Here is a 22381-nt window from a genome sequence, read left to right as displayed (position 1 = left end):
TTTTTTTCTCTTTTCATTCACGTTTTGCGGGATGGAGGAAAGGCTTCCTCGTGACGTCGAATGGAATACCGTCACCACGTGACACTGACGTCGTTCATATTTTGGTAAGACACCAGGAAGTGCGGAAGAAAGAGACGACGGACCGACACACCGAAGAGTTGAAGTTTTTACTGACAAGTTCAGCTTGATTTAACGACTTTTTTCGCGATCTACCCGTGTAATTCTTGAGTTCGCAAAGAGCCGCTTCAAAATGCCAGCCATGGAGAGTATCCTTTTGAAAAAAGTGGTGAGAGAGGGACGTGAGATTATGTCAACAACGACTGAGACCGAGCGTAACCAGATAGTTATAGGACGAGACTGATGAGATTTATGTGTTACAGACATCAGAGACATCGCTAAGTGGGTCAGATTCAGACCAAAGACACAAATGCTACGTTATTGATCAACCCGAACATTTTTTAGTTAATTCCAGGCGTCGTTTCGAGGCTGAACTGGACTGAAGGCCTTGAAAGCTTCACTGCTAATGGCTAGAAATATTCAAAAGCTTGTAGTCAGGGTGTTAGTTAATACTCGAAATGACAGAGTAAACAACTGTGTGTAGTGGCATAGGGCGACATCTTTAACTTTAACCTGTATCAGAAGGTAATCTTGTTACATCACCATGAAGTTGTCACAGGAATGGTTTACTAACATAGCAAAACAATAGTACAATATCAGTTACATAACCTGTATTTGTCACTGCATAGCTAGTGACAGTCAAATGACAGTCAAATTAATTTAAATAGCAGAGCGAATGCCAAATATTTTAAACCTGTTAAGGTAAGAAAGTGAATTGAGTGAATTGTTCTGATACTTCTTCGTTCTTCAGATTGAAAAAAAAAAAGCTGTCTCACTAGTCAGTGGCCCAACGTGATAGCAGAAACACTGAACTTTATAGTGACACTGACAAACAGATTGTATCTAATTTGGATCGATCACATCATGTCCGATACCTCATCCTCTTAATTTAGTCAGCATTTGTGCTGACACCTGTATTATTACCAAACCTTGAGGGCCTGTGTCTATCACAATCTAGTCTTTTTAGGGTTATCTACAGTGATCAAAAGGCCAAAGTGCCTGCATTGCCTGTTGTTTTTGTTTGGACTTTTTTTGTCCTTAACCTCACACCACAGAACATCTTTTCAATTTAAAGTTTGCTGCCAAAGAACTCCAAAGAAATTCCAAGAAATGTGACAAAGAGGAAAAATTAGAGAAGGCCAAAGTCAAGAAAGTAAGTTGTCATTCACTTTACTGAACAATGGCTGACTTGGTGTTTCTGGCTGTGGAAGATTTTATTGAACCTTTGTGTTTTTGTGTCGTCTCCAGGCCATCCAGAAGGGGAATATGGAAGTGGCGAGGATCCACGCAGAGAACGCCATCAGACAGAAGAACCAGTCAGTGAACTTCCTGAGGATGAGCGCTCGGGTAGATGCAGTGGCAGCGAGGGTCCAAACTGCAGTTACGATGAACCAGGTACTTTGAATACTGGGTCACTACATACCGCTGTAGGCCTACAAATTACTTACAGGCTGAAGATTGGCTTTTCAGACTTAAGAAAGCTTGTTTGTTGTCATTTTATGTTCAGAACAAAACATTCTGGCTTCCATTTTAGTAACCGTGTGCTATTTCACAGGTCACAAAATCTATGGCTGGAGTGGTGAAAGGCATGGATGCCACTCTGAAGTCCATGAATCTGGAAAAGGTAGAGTTCCTTTTACCTGCGATATGCTCACAATATTTCTATTACTATACATTCATTTCTCTTTCAGCAGAAACAACGTAATTGTACTAACAGTTGGCAACAAATTCCTTAGTAACAAAACTATTTCCCAATCCCTTCTTCCAGATTTCATCTCTCATGGACAAATTTGAACACCAGTTTGAAACTTTGGATGTCCAGACTGCCCAAATGGAGGACACCATGAGCAGCACAACAACACTCACAACACCACAGGTACGTTTCACTGCTCTGATTGTTGTTGTTGTCTGACAGTGTCCTATAAAGACAAACACGTTCATTGTGAATCTGATGTGTGTTTCAGAATCAAGTGGAGTCATTGCTGCATGAAATGGCTGACGAAGCAGGGTAATGTTTTATTTTTTTGTCCCAACACTCTTGTGAAATGATAAAACAGGCACAGATTGAAGCTGAAATAGTGGCTGTTATTGCAAATAATAGAAATTAAGTTGAGGAATGTTTTTGACAGTGTTACACAGTATTATATAAGCAAAGACATTTCATTTAAATCTGAAAGTGTACTTTTTGAACGTGTGCATTATGTTTAGGTTGGACCTGAACATGGAGCTCCCTCAGGGACAGACGGGATCAGTGGGTACCAGCGTGGCCTCGGCAGAACAGGTATACAAGTATACAAGTGTGTTTGCTGAAAGCTTAGTGGAATGGATTCTTCTCTCATTCTCATCTTCATCACTAACGCCTGGCTTTGCTCTCTCTTGTCCAAAGGACGAACTGTCTCAAAGGCTCGCCAAACTCAGAGATCAAATGTGAAGGACGACTGCAGTGGACTGGCATCGTAATGCAGAGCGCTGACACGCCCGTACACTACCTGAATATTACTCCAAAACACCTTTTATTTGCATAATGTCTTTTCTCCTCTTTACATCTCATGTGTTTCTGTCGAGGAGATACTGTATCATTTTCATTTTTCTCCTAGATTATGGCCACTGATGGTTCTGTGTTTATAAAAACTTCACAGCGATCAGAATTATTCTTTGGACACCTTTCTATAAACTAACAGAAATGCTGGTTACGGAAAATTGATGTACTTCTTAAATATACATATTTACCAATGAAAAAGATTTAACTTTTTTGTTTTATATGTATAGTTAAGAACTCCATACATTAAAAAATGGAGCATGGCAGTTATTAAAATGTATTTATAGGCCATTCTTATATACTTGTGAATAAGTTTTGGTCAAAAAGAGTCTGGGATGGTAGAGTTAAAGTTTTTGTTTCTATGTGCATGATTGCAGCAAACATATATTCATTTTCTCTTCTTGGTAGCAGAATGTGAAAGACCTTACCCCTTACTGGTGAATTGACTTCTTGTGTTGGTTTGCTGTAAATTACTTCTGACGGATATTTTAAGAAGATGCCAGATGGTAAGCCTGTGTGTTTGGCTGGTCATCTTTAGTATATTCACTGATCATTTGGGAAGGGGTTACAGTTTGGATATTACATACAGTAAGTAAACAATAAAATTTTATAATACTTGTATCTTGTTGCCTTTTCAATAAATTGTTTAATTTCTTTAAAAAATTCCATATAACGCTCTATTCCAGCTGCAGTAAAAAGTCCATTTCAAAAATCAACCACAAAGATAACAGCTTTGGCTCTGTGACATTTCGGTAATTGCAGTGTGTTTTTCTGTTGAAGTCTTGCAACTTTCAGCTGTCAGGGGGTGAACAACAGATGAAGGGTGTCATTTTAACATTACATAGGTACCAATATATGTTAAAAATAACAAAAAAACAAAACAAGTAGAGTTATCACTTATGATCTGTTGGTGCGTCTACACAAGGTGAAAAAAGGAATATGAATGACATATAACTACTGTCTCCAGAGAATAAAAACACATAATAATTAATATCAAACACCTACAACAGCTTAAACATTGGATAAAAAAACATTTGTCAGAAATGTTGTGCAAATTAACAATAGAGGACAATAATTTAAAAAGAATAAAATCACATAAAAAGTGACACTATGTATTTCTGGTGTGTGTAAAATGCATCTCCTTGGTTTAGTGTAAGATTTCCAAATGATTATTTCTGATCATGTCATTAACAGTGATTTCTCTCATTTATCCTGCAACTACTAAGTGGTCCAAGACAAGTGGTCCAAATAAGCTGCTCTCTCTCTGTCCTCTGTCTGTTGTCACTGTGTCCCTCCTGGCAATCATGATTCCCTTCTTGGGGAAGGACTTGGTTTAAATCAATTTTTGAATTATCTGCTCCACTGCATGCAGATGATATCAGAGCTAATCCATCACAGTGGGTCCAAAAAATTCTGTGTAAGAAAATTATGTCTTGCTTCTGTTCAAGAGAGACGTCAATGACGTTTCCTGTGGCTTCTACTGGGAAGGTTGCTTTCATATGTGGTTATTTAGAGAACCATGTCCACGGTGTCGAGTGCCTTTGTGTGAATATGATGATGATAATTGTTAATGAAGATTTTCTGTAGTTAAAGACAGTCCTAGTCAACAGGATAAATACCATAGGTGAATAATTTTGCAATATTGGCCCACTGCTGCTCATTTATTTCTCATTTCCCACCTTCTTCTTTCCTTTTACAATAGATTCAAGACATTTTATTGCTTGCACAGGCACTGGGTACATGCATGTTGGAATTCTTGTGTGGTTCACTCAGGTTCAAAACAGAAACAATTTTTGCAATAAATAAAGTTAAAATAAGTTTTTTTAAAAAAGAAAAAAGGAGTAGCAAGGTAACTATTGGTATACAGCAACTAACTACTGGTCAAACAGCACAATCTGCTCCTTATTATTCTGATCTGATGGAACTCAACTAACACTGGGTGAAAACTTTCACAAAAGAACAAAGTAACCTCAGTTTAACCATAAGACATGAACAGAGACAGCATGTTTATTGCCATCTAGTGGTCATTCTGCTAAACTACAACTCAACATATTTTTCAGTGGGGAAATAAAGATATTAAAATCATTACTGTCATTAGTGCCACTCTTAATATTTCCAAGACTAACACTGATAAATGTTTAGATTGTATTAGTATCTGCATTTATTCAAACTAGGCTTTTTGTTTAGAATTAAAGGTTGTCTGTCTTCTTCTCACTGTAAAACTATTGTGCAGTCAACCCTCATGTCTGTCCTTGTCTAACACTTCAGCAGTTAAACCCTGTGTATCATAGTGAATTACGATTTGTCATAAATGACAAATTCCATACTTATCATTGCTCTCTCTATGACATGGCTGGATGGACTTCCTTACAGTCAAGAAGAAAAAAAACATCTCATGTTATTCAGCTATAAAGCTCCACTGTTGAAGCTTCTAAACTACCTCATATCTCCTCTCTCACTTAAATCCAGTAACCACAGCACAGGATCCAGTAACCTTAACCTTAGATATCCCTCAGGTACGCACTAATGTTGGCTGAACTGGCTTCAGGTATTATGCACCTTTAAATGGAATAAACTGCAAACTGCCCCCAAACTTGGAGATTTTAAAGCTTTATTATCTGATTTTTTTTACGATTCTTGTCGCTGTTTTTTATTAATTCCTTAGTGATTGTGAAGTTGAGTTGTTTCTGTTTGCTGATTGTGTTCTTGTCTTATGACTGTTTCTTGTTCTCAAGTCTCATTTGGAAAAGAGATCTCAATCTCAATGAGACTGCCTGATTAAATAAAAGAAATAAAAATAAATAAAATTCATACACGCATGATGTAATAAGATATGTCCTTTAAAGGTAAAGACAAACTGTGAGCCTTCCGTCAGACAAAACTCAGGGCAAAAAAGCATGACAACTCATCATGTGACTTTGGCGTAAACAGGAAGCAGCTGATTCTGACTTCACTGCCTGTTTCTACCAAGTAATGTATACAACTGTTTACCTAAAAGCAAATAAAAACTATAGCCTTAAAGTGCTTGAATATAAGTAACCGTTCTACCCTGTCGGGGTAAGTAAGACAACACGCTAACGCTGCGCTAGCCGTTTAGCTCGGCTAAGCTACCTGACGTTTATCCGGACGGTGTGTCGTGCTAACTCACTTAGCATTAGCTTAGGTGTTTATCCGGAACAGAAAAGAGTTTAAATAAAGTTAGTTCGCTGTGTATATGTTCTTCTGTGTTTAATAAGCACATGGATGGTTATGCATATGTGATTTGTTCGTCGTTTAAGCGCTCAAACTTGTCTTTTGTAGTTATATCTGTTTTCTGTCAGTGGAGCTAAAGCTGAATTGACAGCTAGGTGAAAATATTTGTGTTTTTGTTCACCAGCTGAAGGAGAAGAAGAGGAGAGCTGCTGCAACACACACTGAAGTCATCTGACCTGCAGCTCAGAGAAATACTCCACATCGTTTCTGCTGAGGGGGGATGTCAAGCACAGCAATGAAGAAAAAGGTGAAACTCCTCATGGACTCTTTGTAGTGGTGAAGTACATTTATTCAAGTGCTGTTCTTAAATGCAATTTTGAGGTGCTTGTACTTTACTTCAAGCATCTACCCAGTCATTTAAAATGGAGCGTTGGATGCTTCCCTAACCCTAAAGGACGGGTTCACAATTTTTCAAGTCAGTCTTAAAACAACAGTCAGGTGTCCATGTGAACACAAAGGTTTTCCTTGCCGTAATCATTCCTCCTGTTCATACTGGCTGTTAAAAAATCCCCTTCAAATGCACTTTCTATGTAAGTGATGGGGGCCAAAATCCACAGTTTGTCATTTTTTTCTTTTTTTTTGCAAAAATGAATTTAAAAGTGTATCTGAAGCTTATATGAGGCTTCAGCAGTCTGAGTTAGTCATATCAAGTGGATATCTGCCACATTTACAGTCTTTTTAGCGTTAAATTCCCTCTTTGTGTTTTGTTTTCGCGAACAGTGTTTCCCCGTTGAGCTGTGGTGGAAGTATAGAAACCAAAAGAGGAACTTTGGCACTAAAAAGTCTATTGTTCAAAGATATCTACTTGATTTGACTCACTTGGATGGCTGAAGCTTCATTTTAGCTTCAGATAAAATTTTAAATACATTTTGGCACAGAAGGAGGCTTGTGGATTTTGGCCTCCATCACTTACACTGTAAGTACACTATGAAAGGATCTTCTTATGGTCAGTATGAACAGGAGAATGATTACAATAAGAAAAACCTATTTTAGTTTTCATATTGGCACCTGACTGTTGTTTTAAAACAAACTTGAAAAATTTTTAACCCGTCCTTAAAGTACAATTCTGACATGCTTGTACTTTATTTGAGTATTTCCATTTCATCAATCCACCAGTCTTTGAAATTTGGAGATTTTGGATTATTTCCAATGCCTGTAGTCATACCCACAACAATAATAATGGGAATTGCACATTCTGATATGCAGTATTTGGTGTCTTAGACCTGTCCCCTTAAAAAACATAAACCAGGAATCAATGGGATTTCTGAACCAATACAAAGAAAGTTCCCACTTCTGTTTTTCACCTCCAGCACAAACAAACCCTCATCAGTATCATTCTCTGAATGATTTTGGCAATTTTAACAACCTGAGGAGGAGTTTCATTACATTCAACAGTCACAGACTAATTACACATGGTGGGCTTTGCAAGGATTTACATAAAATCAGTTAATGAAATAAGAGTCATTGTTATACAACACCAGTCAAAAGTTTGGACACACTTTCTCATTCAAGTGAATGGGAAGGTGTGTCTAAACTTTTGACTGTTACTGTAGATCAAGAGTTTAAGTGGAGTAGAGGAGAGTATAAACAATACTCTTAACTTCAGTGATGATCTGATCTGATCTGATGGATATGTGCTTTCAGGTGTTACTGATGGGAAAAAGTGGGTCTGGAAAGACCAGTATGAGATCAATCATCTTTGCCAATTACATAGCTCGAGACACACGCCGCCTTGGAGCTACAAGTAAGAGCACTTTAAAGAAAGATTCTACATGAAAATACATTTCTTTGAGGCTGGTTTTTTAATCTTTAAAAAAATCCTTTCATCCTTTCTTAAATGTAGTTGACGTGGAACACTCCCACGTACGGTTTCTTGGCAATCTGGTTCTAAACCTGTGGGACTGTGGAGGGTAAAGTACATTTGTTCATTATTTAATAATTCAGAGTCTTTCACCTAATCTGAAAACCTCTGTGAAACGTTGCTCTGTGCTCCCTTTACCCACCAGACAGGACACATTCATGGAGAACTACTTCACCAGCCAGAGGGACAACATTTTCAGAAATGTAGAGGTGCTTATTTATGTGTTTGACGTCGAGAGCCGTGAGCTGGAGAAAGACATGCACTACTACCAGTCGTGTCTGGAGGCCATCCTGCAGAACTCCCCTGATGCTAAAGTGTTCTGCCTTGTGCACAAAATGGATCTGGTGCAGGAAGACCAGAGAGATTTGGTAAATTTAACAGCTGTTTTCTTTCATTGCCAGTAGTGCTCCTTCACTCTCTCATGCACATTTGTGCTCTTTCACACAGAAATATACACACAGACATGTAAACATGCAGACAGTCATGTTCACAGTCTTACCAGAAACCTTGCTGCTGACGTCATTTTACCTAAAACTGATTAAGACAGAGAATAATATTGTTATAATGTTTTATATTATACTATTTAATTGAAGGCTCACTAGATTAACCCTTTAGTAGAAACAAATGACACAATAACTCTTTAAACGAGCCAATCATGACACTAAAATCAGTGTGTTTCTATAAATTTACCTTTACAATCTTTATAAGATCGTACAGTATTTTGTTGTTTTCATCACCATTAAGCTGCTTACATCTACACATGTGCATTAGATAATATGTATATTAACAAATGCACTCACATGAGCACACTTGAATCATGTTGTGATTCCTAACGTCAGTATCAGTAACATATCGCTCAATTCTGCCTAAAACTTCACATGCACTGTTTTGCATAGTAAAGATAAATACTGAGGAATGGATACATGAACAATGTGACTTCTATTGGATTTTTACATGCATTTAAATATATGAAAGTTAGCCTTCATGGATAATTTCACTGGAAAACCTTAACAGTTTTAGTTCTTTTTTTAATATTTATGTTGTCTCTTTTGAAATAAACCTATTGGACAACGATGATCCACGAGGTGACAGTAAAAGATAAAATCAATTTAGCTACCAGTGACAATAATTATGTTCCAATTTGTATATCTATTACCTCCATATTTCTCTATTTATGTGATTTATTTATGTATTCACTTGATAGTGATGTTGAACTGAGGAAGAACACAAAAAAATCAAATTGCTTCACTACTGTCTGTGTGACTGTACCGGTCTTAACAGATCTTTAAGGAGCGTGAAGAAGACCTGAAGAGACTGTCCAGACCTTTGGCTTGCACGTGCTTCCGGACATCAATCTGGGACGAAACCCTGTATAAGGTTGTGATATTTGACTGGTTGTATGTTAAGATGTCAGGTCATAACGTTGACGCTGTTTGTAACATTGTTTCATGTCTTTGCAGGCCTGGTCTAGCATAGTGTACCAGCTCATCCCAAACGTCCAGCAGCTGGAGACAAACCTGAGAAATTTTGCGCAGATCATAGAGGCAGATGAAGTTCTTCTGTTTGAGAGAGCCACTTTCCTGGTGAGAGCAGCCACCACCTCTGGCAAAACAGTGTCTGGGTAGAAAATCTGAATCTAAAAATGCACATTTTTGTTTTTTTGTTTTTTTTTTATTGTGTGTTGTCAATGCAGGTGATCTCCCACTATCAGTGCAAAGAGCAGCGTGATGCTCACCGATTTGAGAAGATCAGTAACATTATCAAACAGTTCAAACTCAGCTGTAGGTGAGTTCACTTTACAAAAACATCACCTTCACCTCGCACATCACCTGCTGCTTTTTTATGACATTTTCTATTGATATATTTATATTTTTTTTATTACAGTAAACTTGCAGCCTCCTTCCAGAGCATGGAAGTGAGGAACTCCAACTTCGCGGCCTTCATTGACGTCTTCACCTCCAACACATATGTTATGGTCATCATGTCGGACCCTTCCATCCGTAAGTAGTGAAGATAACATTTCTCTGCAGTGAATGTTAAATCAACAGACTGAATCAACATCATAATAATCCGTGTCTCCAATTTCCAGCATCTGCAGCCACTCTCATCAATATCCGTAATGCTAGGAAACACTTTGAGAAGTTGGAGCGGGTGGACGGACCCAAGCACAGCCTGCACATGCGAATGCGCTAGCCAGGGTGTTCGCGCCAGTGGATACTCTCAGCCAATCAGTCCACAGACCGCAGACAGCATGTTGCGGTCCAGCTCCGACACATATGAGCAGCCCTGCACCGTTTCCTCTATATCTTCACATTCAATCACAGTTATTATGGGAAAAATCATATTTTCTTTGGTCTAATTTCTACAGTGATCATAAATATCTCAGACGGTGATGCTTTCTGTTGAAATATGTGTCCTGACTTGAGGTATTAAAGTAAAACGAATAGTTGTGTTTACTATGAAAGGGTCTATGTTTGCTGTCACACTTTGTCATATACAGAAGAGAATCCCAGTGATCAGGGGATCTTATGTCCAAATGAAAAGCGACAGATACCGTTTGATTTTCAAATGCAGTTTGTAAGCTGTTACACTTTGAAAGTACAAACAATATAGTTATATTCAGAAATATATGGTGCGTGAAATGTTTTTCTCTGCTTTTATATTTTGCCTGTGATCACCACATGAACAACATCAACAACACAGGTCATGTTTATGATTTATATGGTATAAACAGATACATTTAGCTCATGTTTCCTGTAAAAAAAACAAAAACCTCCTGCTCAGAGATGCTACATGTTATTCTTTCCACAATTCATTTTCAAGTCACTGCACATACAGCCCTGTCGGCACCAGTTGTCCTGCACACACGACATGTGGTGGCAAAAGTTTGAGAAGGGGGAAGGGTACAGGACAGTTCAGTGCACCTGTTAAAGGAGTTGCAGGGTGTCGACACCAGTGCAAGGGCAGATGGAGCAGCATGTTACAAGCACAGCACAGGAAAATCCTTTCAGTGAATTTAACAACACGACAGACAGCTGCATGTAACGCAGAATGAGATTTCATTTATTTAGTTATATCTGAATTAGCACATTAGCTGCAGTTTGGGAGCTTGCAGGGCAAGTCCAATCAATCTAGTGTAGTGAGCTCATGCTTCTAACATAAAGTATGCGGATCCAACATAATATACATTACTGGATCCGGTTTTTGATAATACTGTATATATCATCCACCAAACACTCAAAGCAGGTTGCTGCATGAAGGGCTGCATTTCTGTAGGTAAGATACAGCTGTGATTGGTGGAAAGTATTTTGTTATTGTCTTAATTTGACAGAGATTAATGCAAGTTGATGCTGCTTTTATTGTTACAACCCATAAAAAAGTTATTCATAATCCTTGAAAAAACATACATGGGTCCCTTCTCTCTATTGCTGCTGATTTATATTCAAAAATGTGTTGTCTAGATTACATAAAAACCATTGTTTCAACTGCATTTCAATGATATAGTTACAGTTAGCCAATCATTTGATTGAAATATAGTAATGGAAGTAGTAATTTAAATACTATGTTACACATAATGGTTATATGTAACCTAGAAATCTCAAAATGTTAAACTTTTCAAATAACTTAACTTCATACATAGACATCTTCTGTTTAGCAAATCAATCATATCTCATTTCTTCTCATATCTCTTTTATGTCATATTAAGGTTATATTTAGACCAAGATTGAGATCTTCATGTACTTTTTATCAAATGTCAAACATCACGTGGTTGATATTTGCATCAATCAAGAGCTCTACGTGCCATTTGTTTCTAATGTGATGCAAAAGAGAGACCATATTTGTTCATGCAGTTTAACAAGCCTGTAGGTAATTGGAGACTTGTCCACGGTACTTGATCCCACCCAGTCCTTCAGGGGCTGCAGGGGATATGCACTCATTACCTCCTGCCTCTTTATTATAGCCACCTCTGCTGCAGAGGCATTGTTCCAGCTGCGCTTATCGACACAGCTCATGTGGTTGAGTTGTATCCTGGAATGCAGCGGCTGAATAACTGGAAAATCCCCAGTCCTTCAGCTCAGGGAGTGAGTCTGCAAAACAGAAATGGGAGAAACTAAGTGCAAACTGAGACAAAGCACCATACTCATATTAACATGCAGCTTGCTGTGTGAGGGTTCATTTCATCAAAAGTTTCATTTTAAGAACTCTCCTTAAATATCCTGAAAAAGCCAAAGTAGGAAATATCAAAAGATTATAATGATAATCAAAGTTTAGCTGCATGGTGTGTGTGGTTCAGGTCTAACCTGGGAAATAAGGACACTGGAAAATAATTGTGTTTGTGTGTGCGAACACAGCAAATCACCTTCTACTCTCTCTCCTTGGACTTCTTCCCCAGGAGGAGCCGCAAGAGACAATGTGTACAGGGCCAGAGCACAATGTAACATGTCTAGAGAACTGAATCCCTCTGCTGATGCAACCAAACACAGGATGTTTACAGGTGACCAAAAAAGTGAAAATATTAGCAATTTTATTTGCAGATTTTTAAGTGCTCTAGTTTTTACTTATTTTTCTAATCAGTGATGTGTTCAGCAAGATGGGTTCAGCAAAAGTGGGCCACTTTTTGGCAAATGCACCTAGGACACTATCATAACAGATATTTACTTACACCAATCATGTTTTTGTGAGATGGTACGACTCTTCTAAACACATTTATGTAAGGTTTTAAAGGTAATTGATCATTATTTAAACAGACTCTCAAACCCAACAAGAACCCCCTTTTTCAGGTTTAGTGGGACAGCTTATCTGCTGCACGGGAACACTGATCTACAGTGACTTTTACAGACAAGACAAAGTACTGACTCTTTTAGAAAAGGTTGACCTTAAGCAACTCCTTATACTCATCCATGACTCATTTCATTCTTTTTCCTCAATCCACTGGTTTAATTGAACTCCATTTCTGCCTTTTTCCAAGTTTTGCCAAGTGTTCTGTTGACAACACTTTCCTGCTTCATTTTCTGTTCTTGCTATTTTGCATCTCTCTCTATCCTTGCCTATAAACTGACTGAATGAATATGGAGGCCTTTATTTTTTTAACAGATAACCTACTATTAGAAATACAAAGCCCAAAGTCTGAGACCACTTTCCCATTGAAGTGAATGGGAAAGTGGTCTCAGACTTTTGGACCCTATTGTATGTAGACTAATATATATTTAACTAGAACTAAAAAGAATATAGCAGGCTAAATAAATAGACAATATAGTCATATAGACATAGATTTTTTAAAATAATTAAATAATTATCAAAAATTTGACCTCCTTGATCTGACTTGAACTAGCAACCTCTGCTTCACGGCTTTAAAATCTCCAGCCACTGTACCTGCCTTATCAGACTTGTCCATTATTAAACTAAAATATATGATATTGCTGGAATACTGCATGAATCATGCTTAGAAAAGTGTCCCATTTTACAAGAAAACAGTGTCCCGATTTTGGTTAACACCAGGGGCAGTTTCCAGGCAAATTAAAGACAATATTGTGCATATTTATTTTGAACGGGGAGTCATAATGGCCTTAATAAGATAATATGTCTGCTGTTGTTGGTTAATCCCTTATGTTTTTTCCCTTTTGCTTATGCCACTCCACTTTCCCTGAGCACATGCCGAACAGTTAGTCTTGTGTGACTTCCAGCCACACCTAAAATGATGATGTCAAAGCAATAGCAGTGATTGTTCAGTGATAAATAGTGTTGTGGCAAGATTTCAGGATAAAAAACCTTGTTGCTTCTATCCAGTCAATTAGTAAAATAAGCCAATGCTTAGATGTCCCACTTTTGCTGAAACCGCCCTCTACCCTCCTTTAGCTTGAGTAAGCATCCATGAAGTAACTTTAAAGCCACCATTGACACACACATCCAACACATCGGTTAAAGACTGCATGGGTATAGCAGTTTTGTCCATTTCTTTTCATGTTTATTGACATGCAGACATCCCTTTACACTCAGCTAAACTGAAAGAACGTCCTCACAATGGAAGTGAAAAAGGACGTCATGAAGTTTTTCTATACTCTCACTGTGTCTGAATCAAAGTATTTCAGGAGAAATGGATCTAAAAGCTCCTTGGTGATTTGGCTAATGTTTTGACGTTGGGCTTTTTTTGCCCTCTTTTTGCACATTATTCCGATGAGGAGACCCATCTGTATGAGCAACAGGCCCAGGGTCTGTTTCGTTGACCGTCTCTGCATTTGCATCCATGTCATCATTTGCATCTGCGCCACAGTCCGTTTGATTCAGCTGCCGCTCCAGCAGAGTGATGCGCTGCTTCAGCCGTTGCTGAGTATGTGTGTATTCGCTGAGAAGGCGGGAAAAGCGAGTCTGAAGGGTGTCCAGAGAGGACTCCAGCCTCTCCACCTTCTCCTCTGTGTCCTCTTTCTGCATTCCGCCGCTCTCTGCGTTCTCATCCAGCAGACCCTCCTTCATCAGGATCTCCCGGCCCCTCTCCTCCAGCACAGTCTTAGCATCTGGATACTCGGTCACTGCCTCCATCAAGTCATCCTTAGAGAGGCAAAAGAGATCAGAATAACCCAAGCTGCGAATGTTGGCTGTCCGACGATTTCCCATTTTGCTACCTTTTATGTTCAGGATGCTGATTTCCCCAAAGCAGCTGCCAGAGGTGAGGAGAGCGTACTGGGTGACCCCGTCGTCAGCCACCACAGCCAGCTTCCCCTCTTTGATGATATACATCTCCTTTCCTATGTCCCCTTTTCTGCAGATGTAGTCACCTGGACTGAAGACCTGCGGGCGTAGTTTGAGCACAAGCTCCACCAGCAGTCCGGCCTCACAGTTTTGAAAAATGCGTACTTTCTTCAAGGTCTCCAGGTGTACATTAATTGCAATCTCTGCACGCAGTTTGTTTGGCAAGTTCTTTAGCACCTCCTGCTCGTCTACCGCTTTCTTGTTGGTCCAGAGGTAGTCAAACCATTTAATGACACGTGTCTCCAGTTCTTTGCTGACTTTGCGGAAGTGCATGTAGTGTTTGATGGCATCGATCCGAGCTTGAAACTCGGCGCGGGTGGCATTCATGTTTGCAATCATAGAGCCAACGTTTCCCACGATTGTGGCGAAGATTAGCACCCCAACAAGAAAGTCAAAGACCACAAATAGGTACTCTTCATCTCGTACTGGTGCAGGCATCTCTCCAATAGTGGTAAGAGTAAGAGTTGACCAGTACAGGCAATAGACATAACTCCGAGTCAGGGAGGAATACTCAGGTTTGGAGATGTTTGGGAACACCCAAGTATCCGAGCCCAATCCCAAAGACTTAGATATAGCGTAGTAGATGCAGGCGTTCCAGTGAATGATGACCAGGATGTAAAGCACCAGGTTGCAGATACGGAACATGTTGGGGTAGTTTGTGCGCGTCTCAGTGCGGTCAAAGAACTCAAACATGCGTGGGAAGCGCAGCAGACGGTTGAACCTGAGTTGTGGTGTGTGGATGCCAGTGGAGATGTACGCCAGGTCAGTGGGCAGGATGGACACCACGTCCAGCTTGAACTGCAGTGTTCGGACATAGCTGTCTCTGAGCTTGACATGGTCCTTCACCATCAAACCTTGTTCCAGGAACCCTGAGACAAGAAAAATTGAGCACAAATTCATTTGAGCAGTGATGTCTCAGCTCACTGTTGTGTTATATGTCTGCAAATCAGTTCTTATCATGAGATGAAGCTGAACTGTGTATGAAAAAAGTTAAACCTGCAGAAACAAGTTGTGAACACAACACTGACATATCATCACCTTTTTAGCTGATATGTTGAACTTGTTAGCAAACAGTTATTTACACATCCAGCACTTACGGAGCAACATTATCTTACATTTGGAGTTGTGTTTCTATCCACTGGGTGAATAGAAGTCCAATATTCACTCTCTTTTAGCTCTGTTTTTGCTCTCTTACAACTCCTGAGGGAAATATCTGGCTCATTACCTGCTAAATGCTCCACTATGTTCACCAGCTTGTTGCTAACTATGTGTGTCTGCCATTCGGTGCTGAGCAGGTTGTGTACCGTGGTTTTTAGAGCTTTTTCTCTGGAAACGATGCTATGAGAGTGGTGAGAGTGAACCAAAACAGTAAAGTTGCAACCGGACAGCTAAACAATAGGCTGAAAGTCACTATAAAGCTCTTTAAAGCTGAGGAGAGCTGCAGAATTGGATGATAACGTAGACTCATTACTATGAGCGATGCCTCTGACATTACGCTGTCATTTGATACATTGTCATTAAAAAAAACATTGATTATTGGCACTTTAAAGCTGCACAATGCAATATCTATCAACAGTGTCTCAAATAACTATGTTTAACATGAAAAGCTTTGCTTGCAGTGGCAAACTCTCAGAGAATTATCACCTGCAGTTCCTCTCAGCAAAAGAGCATTTTAGCGTCTTGTTTTGTTTCTTGTTTTGGTTTTACTGTTTGGTTCAGTCTGACTGCCCTTATTAATTTATTTTCCAGCAGCTGTGCAGCAGGCAGCTGTTTTCAGTGACAAATCTCTGGTAAACCTACCATGCACCACCTGACCAGCACCAAATGTCAGGCAGACAAAGTTACTAACTAGCTTGTGAACATAGTGGAGCATTTAGCAGCTAAAGAGCCAGATATTTCCCCCAGGAGTTAGTGGAGACCAAAAACGATGGACATGAGAGTGTTAATTAGACTAACAATAGTTAGGTGGCCAGAAACACAGCTCCAAATGAATTTTGCTCCATGTCTTCTGGATGTAATTACAACTTTTTGCTAAAACTCTCAAGGTAAAAACAAACCCTAAACCTAACCTGAAAAAAAAAAGATTTCAGCTCCCATATTCTGTTTTCCATAATAATAGGCCCAAATGGCACTAAAGTTCTTTTAGCATAGACTCACCTCACCTGCCTTAATTAACACTATAAATGTAAGTCCAGTTGCCTTTGAGTAATCACTTCTGGCTATCCTGTGAGAATCCTCACAGACATAGATCATACTGATTGTATAACACCAAGTGCATAGTCTATGCCAGTTTTCACCAAGATTGTTTCCTTTTTTTCTACAAACAGAAAAATATCCATCTTTGACTAATTGCATAAAAAGTCCCCACACAGGACCTTCAAGGGTTAGCAATACAACTGCATCGTGTTGTGAGGCCAGAAGCTATATTTTGAAATAGGTCACCTGTGCGAAGTCGGACGCAAGTGTCCATTATGTACACAATATCAGAGAGGTAGTCCAACACCAGCCAGCAGATGTAATTGCCCACCTGTAATTTGTCAAAGCATGCCCTGTAGATGAAAAAAGAAAAATGATTTACTGCTTCAATCTAAGTTATGGACAGAACAACCATTCACTACATCCATCACCAATCTCTGAGGCTGCAGCTGCCCCAACACACAGCGACTGTAGTGTTATTACCTCGCTACAACAAGGAACCAGTTGTAGAGCACCGCTGTGGCGATAACAAATAACCAGCGGTAGTACGCGTTATCGGATGGGGACACCACAAATAAATCCCACTTTTTCCTGAAAACATCAACAGATTGCAAATAATACAGTCAGACATAGTACAGTAAACATTACTGTAAAGACATACTGAAACAATGGAGTACAATATCTTTACAATGAATATTGTTATTTTGGCAGTTTTAACTTGCAGCAATCCTCTGTACAGGAGAGGTGCCCCTTTTTTGCGCTGTGACCCTTAAAAAGTCTGCGATATCAACAATATCAGATAGGACTGTTGTGCTGGAGTAGATTACAAAGTCCGGGTGTTTCCAATTTTTGGTCACCCATTGCAATGCATATAGTCATCAAAGTGCTTTGTGGTGGTTCAAGCAGGCAGACATACTTAAACATCCCTTTGGCATTGGCATCTGGTTGCGTGTTGCTGATGCGGCTGGGGGCAGTTCTCAGCTCGGGGCCACGAAAGCGCTCCAGGAAGGAGTCTGGCCGCTCCTCCTCCTCTATCAGGCTCCTGTGTGCCCATTCCCTCAGTCTCACCACCAGGCTCACCAGTCTGACACACAAATGGGGGACATGTACAACCTCTTTAAAAATGTGTGGATTAGTTTGGCAACACAGTCGTAACATTTCTGTTGAAATATCTCAACAGCATACTGGATACGAAAAGAAAACCATACTGTATCTGTACTGTATTGTCTCTCGACAATATTAATTCTAAAAGATCAATAAAATTGTTGTTAACGCACAACAACATCAACACCATCAGACTGTCATTTCATGACACAAATAAGGAAGAGGACACTGCTCTCAGTATGTAAACTTAAATATATATTTTTGGATACATTACTTTATATAGCCTTTGCTTTAAAATATTTCCATTTCAACATAATGTTTAGTTTACCAATTAATCTTAAAATATTTCTATAAACAAATGAAAATATTATCTGTCAAATGGGGTAGAGAGAATTTCCCGTTTCCACCATAAACTCTCTTGAATCCCAAAGTAAGTTTCTTGCTTTTCTTCAAATTATTGTACTTTTTTTTGTCAAGATACTAGAAAAGTCTTGAAACAGCTAGAAGGGCATCAAAAAGCTTATAACACCTGTCAGAGTTTTATACAATGACAGCAGAAGACCACAAAGTGGCCATTTTTATGCTCCTAGTACAAGTTTTACAAATATGATTTGTCAGCCTGTGATGTTGAAAAGACTTGAACAAAATGCTTTGTGTATTAATTTTGTCTGAAAAGATTCACTTTGTCTGAAAAAGCAGTCCTAGGCTATTTTTTAAAAGGCCAGACAACCTTCACTATAAAAAGATAAGGTAGCAGTGTTGTTTTATGTGTCTTCCTCCCTGCTCAGTCAGTTTATGTAATCTTTGTGAAGGAGGTTGATGTACCACAGCTCAGCTGTCAGATAATTTTACCTTGAGATAGCTCCATTTCTTTGAAAAGAATTTCTGGAATTGCCTCCGTGAGGATCAAGAGCAGCGACTCTTTGTAGCTCTGAGGATGTGTCATCACAGACAGATGGCACCCTGAGAGCAAAACACATGTAACATTTTACTTTTTTGTAAAGCTGCTTCTTTGTGTTTCTCATATTTTGCTTTTCTCAAACAGACTTATGAAAAAAATAACAACATGATTTAATTGTCATCACCTGCTTAGAATACTCTCAGCTCTCTCGCTCTCCTCCTCTAAGGTGGTCTTCACTGACAGATTGTGAGGCGACCGATCTCTTTCCGCTGACTGGCCCGTCATCTTCAGATCTTCCAGTGAGGACAAACACTCATATTAAAGGATAAATTCACAATTTTTCAAGTCAGGTCAGGTGTCCATAAGGACATTGAAATATTTTTTTGTGACTGTAATAATTCTTCCTGTTCATACCGACCATTAGAAGATCCCTTCATAATGCACTTTCACAAAAATCCACAGTCCTCGTTTTGTGCAAAAATATATTCAAACGTTTATCTGATATGGGGCTTCACTCCCCACATTAGTCAAGTCAAGTGGATATCATCCAAAGTTAAAATCTTTTTAGTATAAAATTCCCTTCATGTAAGCTTTAGATAAACTTTTGAGTACATTTTTGCACAAAACAAGGGCTGTGGATTTTGTCCCCCTATCGCTTAAAGCACGTTCAATTGTTCAGTATGAACAGGAGGAATGATTACAGCAAGAAAAAACACTATTCAATGTTAATATGGGCACCTGACTATTTTCCTTTAAAGCCTCCCATGTAATGACTGGGATTGTTGAACATGTTTTCAATTGAGGAGAGGAAAGTGTTGATAGTTCTCAGGGAGTCTCAGTGTTTATGGTGCGTATGACAGATTATAGTCAGGGGACAGGGGGACGACTGGGACTGTCTGCCATAGTCTCTCATTTGGCCCATCACACAGCAGGTGGTTACCGTGGTGACTGAAGCAACCTACAAGAGGAAGTCAGTGCAGCGACACGATGCGGACACAGCATTGTTTGAAATTTGGGGAGGAAGTTCACCCCAAAATCCATTTCCAACCACAAAAAGCAGTTTTTGTCACACCAAACGTGGGGGCAGTGACATGCGTTCACCCTCTGAGGCGCAGACAGATGATGGGGTGTTTAGACGACTGTTACCATTGTGTGACTAATTGGTGGATCATTAACGAAAACACACACACGGTCGGCCTGAGGCTCTGAGGCTCAGCAAGCCAATCAGCTGCTCTCCCTCAGGAGCCGCATCACTTAGGAAACCAGTGTGCTGACTGAAAGCAAAGTGTGTCATGTATGTATCATGACTGTATGGTAGCTGAGTTAAATAAACCTTCATTTATCCAACTTCAGAGAGACAAACTACACTTTTTTACTGTCAGTGTGGACTAAAAAAGTAGCTCAACTTTAAAAAATAACAAAAAAAACAACACATTGTAGTCCATAATTTCCCAATTATTCCCATTCTCATTTGATACTAATTGCAGGAACATGAGGGACAATGTTTAATTGGTACACTTCCAATTAATTGATTGTCTGCAGGCAAGCATACAATATGACATATATGGAGAATAAATTTGACAATAATAAATGAATAATTAATAAATATTTATTTGGGGTTTGCAGGGAAATTCTTATTTTCTCTACCAAATTACATAGTTACATTTAGGAAATTTCCAAGGAAATCTTTAGGAAATTACAATCCCCTAATAAAAGCTTTTTCCTTGTTTAATATTTAACTCCGCTTAAATATATTCCTTACAATTGCATATAAATATTAATTTGACTGACTTAATACATTATAAGACAGAGCTTCTATTTGTTTTACTAGCAACACACTGCTCTCTAAACATAAAACATGTTTTACTGAAACAATATTACATTTACATTATAACACAGCAAAGAAATTGTCATTATTTGTAATCAAATTGTATTCTTCACAAAAGGAGCAGTGTGGATTATTAGCATCATAATCAATGTATGCCAAAAAAATCCTGGAAAAATAAATCAACTGACACACAGCCGTGGTCCTACCTTTAGTTTCCTCCAGTTACTCCAGTAAAATCCTTATGGTGACTTCACACAGACACACCCAGAGCAGCTCTCTCCCGGCCAATCCATCCTCCATGCCCACATCGGATGTTATGAAAGGAAAAAATCTCTGCATCCTCTAGCTACTCCTACAAAAAAAAAAAAAAAAGAAATTCACATGTCCCGTTCTTGCAACATTTTCTGTGAGCCTCCTCTTCAAGTGTGTTCCCCTCTTCCTCTCAGGAGAGTGGACACGTGGTCCACCTGGTCCTCTGATGGACTGAGCACGTGTGGGAGGTTGGCAGGATAGGAGGAGAGGTGCAGCAACAGATGCAGGGCGGGGAGATCTTTGAATGGTTAAGAGCCCAGATGTCAGGTTTAGAGTGAGCAGTCTTCTGGGAAAATCTCTTGGCAGCACCTTTCTTCTCTCTTACACTTGAGAATAATGAGAAACAGCAACACAATACAACAACACCACCCACTGGAGCATAAGCTAGGAGTTAGCAAGACCCTGCACCACTGAGCTGATAATGTACCAACAAGTGCCCAGGCCCAAGAGAAGGAGTGCAAACACCCGAAGGATGCATTTAAAGCCCTTGGACACCCTAACTGGACCTTTGTGAAAACAGCCACAAGATCCAGGAAGAACACCAACACTGTGGGTGGTGAAGAAAAGAAGAATAAACACACAACATCATCATTCCTTACGTGTCTGGAGTATCTGAGAAACTCAGGGGGATTTTCAACAAAAACTGCATCCAAGTGTTTTTCAAACCCAGCAACACACTAAGACAGAAACTGGTCCACCTGAAAGACTGCACACCAAACACAGGAAAAGCAATCTAATGTGCGCAGTCCACTGCGGTGAGGAATGACTTGTATATTGGAAAACTAAACAACCATTAACCAAATACATAGCTCAACACAGGAAGGCTAACTCCTCAGGTCTCAGGAGTAAACCTACACCTGAAAGATAAGTGACACTCTTTCAAGGATAACAACGTACATATTTTAGATAGTGAGGACAGATGGTTTGAAAGAGGAGTGAAGGAAGTTGTGTATGTCAAAGTAGAGAAACCATCCCTCAACAGAGGAGGAGGTCTAGGACACCACTTATCCCCCACCCACAATGCTGCCTTTCATCCCTTCCTAGGAGACATAACAACCATTCACATTTGGCCTCATGTGACATCTCCAACGACTGTCGTTTACACTTGGCCTCAAGTCATTCCAATGACTCTAACGACTGTTATTACCACCGCCAAGAGCACTAACAGACCACATGGTAGCAATGACCTTGATAATGACCCCACAGACATTAAGTTCCCGAGAATCCCCACCAGTCAGTTAGGAACTGAAAGGAAAAGGAAACTGAGTATGTTGCAACCAAAATGAAAATCCACTCGCATCATCCTATCACAGTCACCAGAACCTACTATTCCCCTGGAACAAAACCCTCAGCGGCCCTGTTTAAAGCTATTTCCAATCCCAGTCATTCCCTCATAATGAGAGATCTTCAGCATGTAGACTTCAATTGCAAAAAACAAACCAAAGTGGCATAGCACTAAAACAGATTCTAAATAACACAAATCTGTCAACTATCAACACAAACAAACCCACCTATATGTCTCCC

General features: G+C 39.4%; 3 protein-coding genes across 3 annotated transcripts; 2 read left to right on the top strand and 1 right to left on the bottom strand.

Annotated features, from left to right (window-relative positions):
- The first annotated feature begins 117 nt into the window (after window positions 1–117).
- Window positions 118–2632, top strand: chmp1b (chromatin modifying protein 1B). Its single transcript, XM_042431582.1, has 8 exons — window positions 118–266; window positions 1173–1270; window positions 1366–1512; window positions 1673–1741; window positions 1886–1993; window positions 2082–2125; window positions 2326–2398; window positions 2504–2632. The coding sequence occupies exons 1-8, from the start codon at window positions 251–253 to the stop codon at window positions 2546–2548; spliced, it is 600 nt and encodes a 199-aa protein (XP_042287516.1). The 5' UTR covers window positions 118–250; the 3' UTR covers window positions 2549–2632.
- A 2989-nt stretch (window positions 2633–5621) lies between these two features.
- On the top strand, window positions 5622–10397 carry rraga (Ras-related GTP binding A). Its single transcript, XM_042431161.1, has 10 exons — window positions 5622–5713; window positions 6033–6155; window positions 7553–7652; window positions 7752–7818; window positions 7915–8137; window positions 9051–9146; window positions 9230–9352; window positions 9463–9554; window positions 9654–9769; window positions 9859–10397. The coding sequence occupies exons 2-10, from the start codon at window positions 6129–6131 to the stop codon at window positions 9960–9962; spliced, it is 948 nt and encodes a 315-aa protein (XP_042287095.1). The 5' UTR covers window positions 5622–5713; window positions 6033–6128; the 3' UTR covers window positions 9963–10397.
- A 3197-nt stretch (window positions 10398–13594) lies between these two features.
- On the bottom strand, window positions 13595–21340 carry cnga2b (cyclic nucleotide gated channel subunit alpha 2b). The gene is made up of 7 exons (XM_042431496.1): window positions 20752–21340; window positions 18902–19010; window positions 18669–18779; window positions 17629–17796; window positions 17196–17303; window positions 16959–17065; window positions 13595–15385 (listed from the first exon to the last, which is right to left on the bottom strand). Exons 2-7 carry the CDS (start codon window positions 19000–19002, stop codon window positions 13893–13895), a joined length of 2088 nt encoding a protein of 695 aa, XP_042287430.1. The 5' UTR covers window positions 19003–19010; window positions 20752–21340; the 3' UTR covers window positions 13595–13892.
- Window positions 21341–22381: the final 1041 nt, after the last annotated feature.

Source organism: Thunnus maccoyii, chromosome 13 (genome assembly GCF_910596095.1).
Source record: "Thunnus maccoyii chromosome 13, fThuMac1.1, whole genome shotgun sequence".
In the NCBI taxonomy this organism is placed as follows: Eukaryota; Metazoa; Chordata; class Actinopteri; order Scombriformes; family Scombridae; genus Thunnus; species Thunnus maccoyii.
This window is presented reverse-complemented; position numbering and strand designations above follow the sequence as displayed.

Excerpts from the sequence above, each read along its gene's own strand:
- chmp1b (XM_042431582.1), top strand. Across the intron at positions 1,271-1,365 it reads AGAAGGCCAAAGTCAAGAAA|GCCATCCAGAAGGGGAATAT; the intron begins GTAAGTTGTCAT and ends TGTCGTCTCCAG. Across the intron at positions 2,399-2,503 it reads GCGTGGCCTCGGCAGAACAG|GACGAACTGTCTCAAAGGCT; the intron begins GTATACAAGTAT and ends TCTTGTCCAAAG.
- rraga (XM_042431161.1), top strand. The coding sequence starts at position 6,129 with ATGTCAAGCACAGCAATGAAGAAAAAG. Across the intron at positions 7,819-7,914 it reads AACCTGTGGGACTGTGGAGG|ACAGGACACATTCATGGAGA; the intron begins GTAAAGTACATT and ends TTTACCCACCAG. Across the intron at positions 9,147-9,229 it reads GGGACGAAACCCTGTATAAG|GCCTGGTCTAGCATAGTGTA; the intron begins GTTGTGATATTT and ends ATGTCTTTGCAG.
- cnga2b (XM_042431496.1), bottom strand. The coding sequence starts at position 19,002 with ATGACGGGCCAGTCAGCGGAAAGAGATCGGTCGCCTCACAATCTGTCA. Across the intron at positions 17,797-18,668 it reads AGAAATGGAGCTATCTCAAG|ACTGGTGAGCCTGGTGGTGA; the intron begins GTAAAATTATCT and ends TTTGTGTGTCAG. Across the intron at positions 17,304-17,628 it reads AATGCCAAAGGGATGTTTAA|GAAAAAGTGGGATTTATTTG; the intron begins GTATGTCTGCCT and ends TGATGTTTTCAG.